This window comes from Oenanthe melanoleuca, chromosome 3, assembly GCF_029582105.1.
Source record: "Oenanthe melanoleuca isolate GR-GAL-2019-014 chromosome 3, OMel1.0, whole genome shotgun sequence".
Lineage (NCBI taxonomy): Eukaryota > Metazoa > Chordata > Aves > Passeriformes > Muscicapidae > Oenanthe > Oenanthe melanoleuca.
The window spans coordinates 71,587,459-71,597,816 of NC_079336.1; the positions used below are offsets into that span (position 1 = coordinate 71,587,459).

Below are 10,358 nucleotides of genomic sequence, written 5' to 3' on the forward strand. Positions count from 1 at the left end.
ACCAAAATCGCCGTCTGCATCCCGCAAAAGGGACCTTCAGCGTGCTGCCCTGACTTCCAGCTCCTTCTGCTGCCAGGTAGCTTTACAGTGTATCCCGGGCACTTTCTCCTAAAATTTGAAAAATCCCGGCAGCGATGGTGCGCGGTGTTTGGGGAAGAGGAGATGCCTGTCTTAAAAACAACTCTGCTTTTTACACCGCTCCGCTTCTTTTTCCCTCTCCTTTGCTCCCGTTTAAAGAACTTGTTATTGTTTAAAGAGACCCCATTGAACTATTTCCTGCTCATTGTCACCTCTCTCCCCCTCGCCCTCTATCCAGGGATTCTCACGGAAAGGTAATAAACTTCCCTCACACCACAGACCGTCGCAGCTCCGGAGAATGCAAACTATTACAGCACCGGCCGGCGGGAGTGCTTCAGAGCATCCCTCTTTTCCCTCGTCCCGGCCCTTGTTTTCGTGTCGAATAACTTTAAAACAAATTCACCCCGTTGCAAAGTTCCACCCATGAGTTTCTCCCCTCTTGCCCGCAGGAACTCGCGGGGGTTTCTCCTTCCAACAGGAAACAAAGCCTTTAACTATCGATCTGCTTCCAGAAAAGTGTTTTTATTTAGGCGGGGTGGCGGGTGGCTATCGATCCGATTTTCAGACTTTATTTAAAGTTATTTAGATGGGACGGCTCGAAACCACCGCCGTGGAGCATCTCGCCTGCAATGGGGCAGACCCCGCCGCTTTTCTGCGGGCGGGCTGGCTGAGAGCGGCAGCGCCCGCGCAGCGCCAGGCGGTCCCAGCGCTCCGCCGGGTTTTCCCGCAGCGTGCGGCTGCCGGCCGCGCCCCTGCCCAAAGCAGAACTTCCTGACGAGGGGCAGGGTGCTGCTGTCAGCCTGCGGTCACCCGGAGGAAGAACTTGGCGTTTTTTCCCCTAAATATTTTTCCCGCGTCGGGAGTGCCTCCCGTCCAGCGATGGAAGCGGGCCGGGGCTCTCGCTGCGCCGGGAGGCGGGAGGGTGCCGCGCTGGCCGCTTGTGAGGCTGTTGCCGAGATGGGCCATTTCCTCCGCGGCTGCCAGAGCCCCGGCCCCGGCGGCTTTGATAGAGGTGCAAACATTTGGGGGCAGATTTACATAAAATAGCCGCGTTTAATCCCGCGGGCCGCAATTAACATCACAGGCTCCCGCGGGCCCCGTTCTGATATGGCCGCGGGCGGCCAATGGGCAGCGCCGCGCGCGCCCATCAAAGGCGCCGCCCGCCAATCAGCGCGGCCCCCCCGCCGCGGCGGTGACGTCACCGCGGCCGGTTTATGGCGGGCTATAACAGCGGCCCGGCCGCCGAGGGCGCGCGGAGCGGCCGGGCCGGCGCCGTGTCCTCGCCGGGGAGCGGCCGAGCCAGGGCGCTGCCCCCGGGGCCAGCATGAGCTCCCCCGGCGCGGAGGGCGCGGGCAAGCCCCCGCAGTACCGCGTGGACCACCTGCTGAGCGCCGTGGAGAGCGAGCTGCAGGCGGGCAGCGAGAAGGGCGACCCCACGGAGCGGGAGCTGCGCGTGGCGCTGGAGGACAGCGAGCTGTGGCTGCGCTTCAAGGAGCTCACCAACGAGATGATCGTCACCAAGAACGGCAGGTAGGGAGGGGCCCCGCCGGCCCCGCCGCCCCCGCAGCCCGGCTGCGGGCCCGGGTCCCGGCGGCCCGGCTGCCGCCGCCGTGCTCGCGCCTCCGTGTCGCCCCGCAGGAGGATGTTCCCGGTGCTGAAGGTGAGCGTGTCGGGGCTGGACCCCAACGCCATGTACTCCTTCCTGCTGGACTTCGTGGCGGCCGACGGGCACCGCTGGAAGTACGTGAACGGCGAGTGGGTGCCGGGCGGGAAGCCGGAGCCGCAGGCGCCCAGCTGCGTCTACATCCACCCCGACTCGCCCAACTTCGGCGCGCACTGGATGAAGGCGCCCGTCTCCTTCAGCAAAGTCAAACTCACCAACAAGCTCAACGGCGGCGGGCAGGTAAACACCGGCACCGGGACCTGCCGGCTGTGGGCTCGCTCTCTCCTTGCTGCTCGTTTATCATGCTTTCCTTACCGAGCGTGCCGGGATCGGTCGCGATTCTCCCTGCCTCCATTCGTTCATTCATTCATTCGGGAGAGCTGTTCTTCTCACCGAGGATGGGTGCCTTGATGTTTTATCACTTTGTCGTTTCTGAAAATCTCTTTCTGTACTGAGTATCTGCTGGTGTCAGTGGTGTGGTAGATGGATCTTTCTGGCTGACTTACCATTGATGCGTTTGTGGCTCTGCGAGCGCCCTGCCAAGTGACAGGGATGAGGATAACTGTGCAGAAAGTTGTGGTGTCTGTTCTCAGTGCCTTTCCTTCTCTCGCTGATTCTGCTTTATGTTTTATTCGTACTTATTGCCTTTTCCACCTCTGATGGAAAGAGGGTCACTTAAACCCGAGCACCCTTTGTGCGTCTGCCGCTCCTCTGTCGCTGCTCACCTGCTCTGTTTGTTCACAGATCATGTTGAACTCCCTGCACAAGTACGAGCCGCGGATTCACATCGTGCGGGTGGGTGGCCCGCAGCGGATGATCACCAGCCATTCCTTCCCAGAAACCCAGTTTATAGCTGTGACAGCCTACCAGAACGAGGAGGTATGCACAGCGGGGAGCGGAGGGTGCTGCTACCGGCGTGTTTCAAGTAGCAAAGCGTGCATGTTACAGAGCAAAATAATGGATCTCCTTTCGCGGTTTTTAGTGCTTCCTGTGCTTTTTTTGGAGTTAAATATAAAAGATGGAATTAATGTATGTAAAAGCCCTATGAATGAATTAATTACAGAACAAAGTTATGACCGTTGTTCATCTCAGTATGCACTTCAGATTCATTATAAGGGGGAGTAACTTTTAAAAGACTCCGGGGGGCAAACAACCATGGTAAAAAATTGTCATTTTCAGCTACACAGTGAAATGACTGAATGCACCATTTTTGGAGCAGCCTTTTTCTGCTAGCCCAAACGCATGTCTGTGTTGAATGAAGTCGCAATTACCGAGTTTTCTGCGATTTCTTTGATGTCCAATCTGCACTGGCTTGAAATGCGAAGATTTTTATAACTATTTAGTTTACTACCTGTCTTAGGTGTTTCCTTAGATGGTCAATGAGCTAAGGCAATTCAGTCTTTTAAAATTTGGCAGACAGACTAACTCCTAGTGCTTTGAATACTTCAGACCTTAAGGAGCTGTTTAATTCATGCCCATCAGTTGCTATTATGGGCCTACTTTTATTTCTTCAAAGATCTGTGATTTTACCAACTTTAGTGGATAGTCCTAATATCAATGTGATACTGAATGGTGGTACATGTGAATAAAGATATTTGTTGTTGTTTTTAGATTACAGCTTTAAAAATTAAATACAATCCGTTTGCAAAGGCATTTCTTGATGCAAAAGAAAGGTGAGAACTCTTAACTTAATTCTAAAATGTGGGGTTTTAAGGTAGATTTGTGAAGGCATGTTCTTAACTAATACAACATGGTTTCTTTTATAGAAGTGATCACAAAGACATGATGGAGGAAGTGGGGGACAACCAACAGTCTGGATATTCACAGTGTATGTTTTCTTTCATTGTGCATCATTTGATTTCTTCGATAACTTTGACTCTCTGTTAAGTTAAGCAAAACTTCAAGACCAGTGCTTGACAGCTGGCTTGCTACTTCACAGAGAGAGGAATGTTACCAATCTCTTTGGTTGTGGTTCATGCATGTTTATGATTGTGTAAACACTGTAATCTGTGTGTGTGGTTAGGATTTATTGCATTCAAAGCCATTTAATAGAATCATGCAGAGTTCTGTTTAAAAGACTTCTGTATTTTTATACAAGGACAGCAATGTTCACATAGACATGGAGACAAAAGTTTATTTCATAGAATTTATTGAGACAGTACTCATGTTTTAAGTACTCTAGGAAAATTATGGGTGTTTCTTAAAAATGTTCTTTCTGGTGATTGAAAAGCATTAGTGTTTTAATGATTTCTGTTTTAACAGATGATTGGCAACAAAATGCAGCCTAAAAATGACGGGGGAGTTGATTTGCAGTGGAAATTATTTTGTTTCAGAGAAAATACTTAATTTTTAAGAGGAATTCTTAGCAGTCTGAGAAACTTCAGAGCTAAGCTATAGATTGAGCAATTTAAAACCGAATACTATGCAAACAATTGCTGAGCACACGCTACCTATGTATGGGAGGGTTTAACAATTTCCATGTTTCCTTACTGCGGTTGTGATTAAATGTCAAATTGAAAAAAACAAGTTAGCTTGACGCAAAACTTTTTCTAAGCTGCTTATTTTCCTTCATAGGAGCATTTCTCAAAGTTGTAAAGATCCAGCTTTTTCAGCTTTGTTGAAGCTCAGTTTCCTTTCCTTCCGCTGTTCAGTTATTTGCCTCGCTGGCTGGCTGCACCCCTCTCACAGACCCCTTGCTTCCCCGCAGTAGGTAGCTGGCTCATTCCTGGCAGTGGGACTCTGTGCCCTCCTGGCAATCCTCACGGGCAGTTTGGAGCCCCGCTGTCGCTGTCCCCTGCCCACAGCTGTGAGAGGTACTCCTCGCTGAGGAGCCACCGGCCCGCGCCCTACGCCAGCCCCTACGCGCACAGGAACAGCTCGCCAAGTGAGTCTGGGCTGCAGCCCTGGAGAAGGGGGCTGAGCCCCCTTTTGTTTGTTTGTTTCTGTTAACGTGGCTCTAGTCAGTGTCTGTCTATGGAAGTTCCACCACTGGATGGATAGCAGCAACAGGAGCTGAGTAATCTGCAGGGTTTTTAAAAAAGGTGTGCTCAGAAGTAGCCAAATATCTTAAGATTAGTATCTCGGGCACTAGGTATTTAAGGGTGAAAAGGGCATTTTTAACAGGGGGGGTTTTTTTTTGTCTATTTCGTTGGTTTTTTTAAAATTTATTTTCTTCTGGCATTTTTAACAGTGGGTTTTTTTTGTTTGTTTTGTTGGGTTTTTTTTTAAATTTATTTTCTTCCGGCAGAGAAGAATGGTTAATAATTTTAGCTTTCAGGCTGTATAGATATTGAAGGTTCCCATTTAAAAAATATTTATTATTTTGAATTATGAAGTAATATATGGGATTCTAGATGCAGCCTGACCAACCTTGTATGTAGCTCTATAGTTCAGTTTGAAGTGGAAAAGTAGCTCTCTGTGAACTTTTCTTGCATCTTGGAAGTTTTTGTGCAAGATATCAAAAAGGAAAAAAAAGACCAAAACCTCTCTGGTGTTCTTTCTTGTTCCCTGGTCCTCAGCAAAAAACCACCTTGTCTTAGCTGGCTACCACAGCAGCTTCTTTCTCACTATGGGTCACTGTATGGCATTCCCTATGTAGCTTCCTACTGCCCCTCTGTGTGAGCCATCCAGTTTGGGTCACAAGCCAAGTAGTCTGAGCCACTGTCCAGTCACTCCTGGTGGTGTCTAAGGCAGATTTCAAGGTGGCATGCTCAGCTCAAACCTGTGTGATCCAGTGACAGGGTTGTTATCCAGTTTTGCCAGACTGTTACTGCCAGTGTAGGTGATGGGGATGGAAGGTCTCCAGGTGACAGTGTAAATAAAGAGTCCTCCTTTTCCCGCTGACTGAGTAAAATAGCATGTGCTGGATTAGCAGCTGACTTGCAGACAGCCTTTTGGCCATAGGCTCTTCACAGAAATAAGATTTTGCAGTTATGAGTGGAGCAGAACACCACATGAGGGCAATGCTGATAAAGGTATGAGTTTTACATAGCTAGTTAATGGCTTTGGTTTTTTCTGTGTGTGTAATTTTGTTTTTATTTTCTTTCTCAAGGCAGTAGTGGGAAAGGGTGGTTTAAATCTCTGCATTGCCTTTAGATACAAGATTGCTGTTTGGCCCGATTCTAGTGTTTGTAAGTGATCATGTGTTTTCTCAGCAGCCTATGCTGACAACTCCTCTGCCTGCCTATCCATGCTGCAGTCCCATGACAACTGGTCTTCTCTGGGAGTTACTACACACACAGCCATGCTGCCCATGGGTCACAGCACTGGCACAGCTACTAGCTCCAGGTAGGAGTTCCATCCCTCAGCAGCCCTCAAATCCCTATATTGGTACTTTCTAGGAAGAAAAGGCTAAAAAAAGAGGTAAAGAGTCACCAGCATTATTAGAAGCCATTTTGGGCATTGGTATGAACCATTAGCACTCTGTGGGGCACTGAGAAGGACTACCCACAAGGAAAACAGATTGAAGAAACAGATTTTATTTTCTTTTTTTCCTATGTTTTGGTTTTGGAAACTTGCGACAGTAATATTTGATAGATTAAAGATTGCAGATTCTTTAGACAAACATAGATTGAATTTGAGGATGCTCTCAAGTTTCATGTCTATTATGCATAATGGTATTAAAAAAATTTTATTTTCTTTATCCCTTCTATTTTGGCTGGTCACAGCTTTCCCAGCCATCTCCATAAACCCTTGTTCTGCTACAAATGATGGAGCAGTGAACTCTAGTGAGGAGAAGGAGCACACGGTTGGGGCAGTAATTCTTTCCTTAAGCATTGCTACAGTAACCAGCATAGCACGGGATTATACATGTAGTGAAAGTGAAAATATTTTGTGATCATAAAAAAAGAATCCTTTCTTCTCTTTGTACTTATAATCGTAAACTTTTGGATCCTTTAGCAAAAATTTAGCCTGCAGTGAGTTCCTTAAGACTAACTTTTCCCTTTCAAGAGCTAAGCTTGGAAATTGAACAAGCTGCAGAAAAGATGGTAAAATATTTGCTGTTAACTGCAGAGGGACAAGATTCAGACATCGTTCTCTGCAATTCAGACCTGTCATTCTGTTTGTGGAAAGTGTTTTTGCATTTGAACCATGCACATAGATTCTTAACTGCTAATCAGGCTATGTACTACTACCCAGTATGAGTTAACTGTATTACTGAACATAAGTTTTAGTCCTGAGCACAGATTGAGTAAGGAGGTTCTTCTAGCACCTCTTTCTCTGTCTGATCCCCAGGATGCATATTTAGGAAGTTGCAAAGTTCCCTGAATTTCAATTCCTGTGCTGAGTTGTTCAGTAGGTAAAACCAGAAGAGCTGGAAGTGTGGAACCTCAAGGAAGGTGTTTCTGCCACCCCTTTTGTCTAACCTCCTATCTGTTGGAAAATGGGGGAGGTCAGTTTATTTGTGGGGGTGCAGTGGCTGGGAACTGCCTAGAGAGTTCCACTGTTTCCAGCAGACAGACCTGGTTTGGGCCGTGTTGTGAGCTGAGAGCTGCCAGCAGGCACTAGAGCCGCCCATAGGTGTTTTTATCTGTGCCTTTCCCTGTTGCAGTCAGTACCCCAACCTGTGGTCGGTGAGTAACAGCAGCATCACGCCGGTGTCCCAGCCGAGCGGGGTGTCCAACGGGCTGAGCCCCCAGTTCCTGCGTGGCTCCCCAGGACACTACTCTGCCCTGCCCCACCCCGTGCCAGCTGCCCCCTCTGCCTCGCCCCTGTACGACGGCGCCGCGCCCGCCGAGCTGCCCGACGGCCACTACGACACCTCTGCACATGCCAGGCTGGCACCCTCGTGGACACCTGTCACCTCCCCTTCCATGTAAACCTCTGAGACACTGCTAGCTGCTGCATTGCTTTAGGTGCTTCATCCTCCGGGAGGAGAAGGAGGAGGCGTGAAGGAAACCGCAACCAAAAAGCATCTGCACTGCTCTGCATAGAGCATCCACATTATACCTCTTATAGTGAACAGTGCATCACTGACTTCATGTAGAGTTTACAAACCTGGTGAGTGTGCAATTCTGAGAGCAGATTCACTGCTTTTAATTTTTTTTTTCTTTTTTTAGAGTTTGATAGGCCTAAGTTTTAAGATTTTTTTTTACTTGGATTCCAAATTTCTCGGTGTTCTGATATATTTGAACCTGAAATTTGGCGTCGTTCTTGAGTAAGTTACTCCTAACTGGTTTTCAGTTAATTTTTTTAAATGGCAAACTTAGCTATAGTCATGAGAAGATTTTTATTAACCATCTAGTTAGAGGCATTCTGAAATATGCACAAATGTAGCTGAGGAGTGAAGTTTCTGGAAAATCATGTGCACTAAGACGTATTTGCTTCAGAAATACGTTGTGTTCTTAACTGTATACTTATTTCCTTGCTGCTGAATTAATGTTGAGACAATCTTTGAGAACTATGTTCTTCCCAATAAAAACAGTATTAATGTTTGGTCTAAAAAGTTTTACCCTAAAGGCTCCTTTTAGAGGTAAGTTTTGCTGTTTGATCATAAAGGTTTCAAATACCCACCCCCTTAGCTACACATCTTATTTTCAAACAGACAGTATCTAATTAGAAGCCCTATCCAAAACCTTTTTGAACCATGGAAAATACATCACTTGGCAAGTTTTTTTTTATTTTTTTGATTCTTTGGCTCAGGCCTTAAGAGAAAGAATTCAACACCTTAGGGAATCGTTCTAATTTATTTTATTTCAATCTTGTACACCAATTTGTATTTATTATTTCAAAAGTTACAACTTTATCTTCTGCATACTAAGATATGTAAATAATCCCTCAACCTACAGAGTATTCTTTTAAGACAATCATATGTAGGAAATGTCATTCCATGGCACATGGAACAGCATAGATGTAAGTAGTTAACTTACTGGAAGAGGGAAATCTGTAGTTGCCAAGGATTTTGCACAGAAGTGCAGATATACTAAGATTTAAAACCCACTGAGTGCTTGACTTGCTGGAAGGAACAGGTCTTGATAAAATATTTCCTTCCTTACTGATATGAAGAAATATGATTCAAATTCCTAATGCAGGCTAACCCAAGACATGGGCTGAAGGTGTGCCCTTATACATGTCTTTCTCCCACTGGATCTGGCAAACACATACCCTTAGGAAAATGAGTTCTTTTGCATAAGCCATACTAAATAACTTATGAAGTGCCTAATATACAAAGCAAAATTCTGTATCAGGGAATTCCTTAAATAACTCATTTATGTGTGCTTGTGTGCTGCAGTGGCAGCTTTAAGATGAAAAAGCAAATATTTGCCACCATTTTGGTCTGTTTGGTACCCTTTGGGCAGGTCCCTGCACCTAGAAAGGTTTTGGCAGGGCTTGTTCCCTGCAGGGGCAAGCCTCCCAGAGGTATTCCAGCAGGAGACAGCACCAGAAGTGGATGGCTGCACAGCCACATCCTCTGTCAATATGTAAATACTGATCTAAGTGCTCCTATTTTATTGTGAAGGTAAAATGTGTAAATGATGTAAGTGCATTATTATTTAGACTATTTTGTAGAAATTAGCAGCATCTTTCATCGTGAGGTTTTATACTTGTATTTTGGACGTATAATTTAAGTTAAGAAAAAAAAAGTAAAGATTCTTAAGAAAAACTCTATGCTTGATTTCCAGTTTGTGGGGGTGGTGGGAAAGGTGAAACAAATGCACATCAGCCATATTGAACCTAGAGTTTGCTGACCTTCCACTGAGTGGTTTCACAAATGATTCTGCTGCACGTCAGCTTCTGCCTGTGGGCGAAAGTTCAAACAGTTGTCATCCACCTCTCCCTGCTTTCTCCACCCCCATCTGTTTCTCCCTTGTTTTAGTAAATCCACGATGACTGGTGTTCAGAGGTGGTTGTTGCATGTGGTGCTGGGTGAAAGCTCTTTTCCCACAGTGACTAGTTCCTAGCTGGGGCTGGGTGCAAGCCTGGCACCTGCTGAGTTATACCTCGATAACCAGATTTTAAAGTGTGTTTCGGAGCCCCTGCCCCCAGTAATAAATGCCAAGCTCTGCCTGGTACCTTCAGCTTGCTGTTCAGTTTGCTGTGGCTCTGTGTGCAGCTAAGTGCATTTATGCCTTGACAGAGAGCTGACTTGGGGGGAGCCCAGCTGTTGGGGGGGAAGCCAGCCAGCTTTATCCCTTGCCCCAGAGCTCTGCCCTTAAAGCAGACATGATCAATCTGCCATGGGATCATTTAGCTTGGACATGACCTTTAAGATCACAGAGTCCAACCCTTAACCCAGCACAGCAAAGTCCACCACTCAACCATGTCTCTAAGTATCACATCTACACGTCTTTTCAACATCTTCAGGCTTGGTGACTCCAGCATTTCCCTGGGCAGTGAAGGGGACCCATAAAGCAGGAGAGAGGTGCTAGACCCAGGGCTGGAACCTGTCCCTGGGCATGGCCTTGGCAGGCAGCCCACTGTGGATCTCTTTCCCCACAGAGGCTGGTGTGGAGGACAGCCCACAGCTGCTGCCCAGCACAGGGCTCGGTGATGTCTCAGGATTTTCTGCAGACCTTGTACTGCAGAAGTGCTTCCATGTCCACGTGGACAAAAACAGTTGAGGCTACTTCTAGGAATGAGCTATTGCTCTCTGAACCAACCTGCCTGCAGCTAAAGC

General features: G+C 47.0%; 1 protein-coding gene across 2 annotated transcripts; it reads left to right on the plus strand.

Annotated features, from left to right (window-relative positions):
- Positions 1-1,320: 1,320 nt before the first annotated feature.
- TBXT (T-box transcription factor T) lies at positions 1,321-9,311 on the plus strand. 2 transcript variants are annotated; one of them, XM_056487454.1, is made up of 8 exons: positions 1,321-1,608; positions 1,717-1,981; positions 2,486-2,620; positions 3,353-3,414; positions 3,508-3,569; positions 4,449-4,625; positions 5,896-6,028; positions 7,293-9,311. In XM_056487454.1, the coding sequence occupies exons 1-8, from the start codon at positions 1,403-1,405 to the stop codon at positions 7,558-7,560; spliced, it is 1,308 nt and encodes a 435-aa protein (XP_056343429.1). In that variant the 5' UTR covers positions 1,321-1,402; the 3' UTR covers positions 7,561-9,311. The 2 variants fall into 2 exon arrangements, with proteins under 2 accessions (XP_056343429.1, XP_056343430.1); XM_056487455.1 differs by having other exon boundaries at positions 5,899-6,028.
- Positions 9,312-10,358: the final 1,047 nt, after the last annotated feature.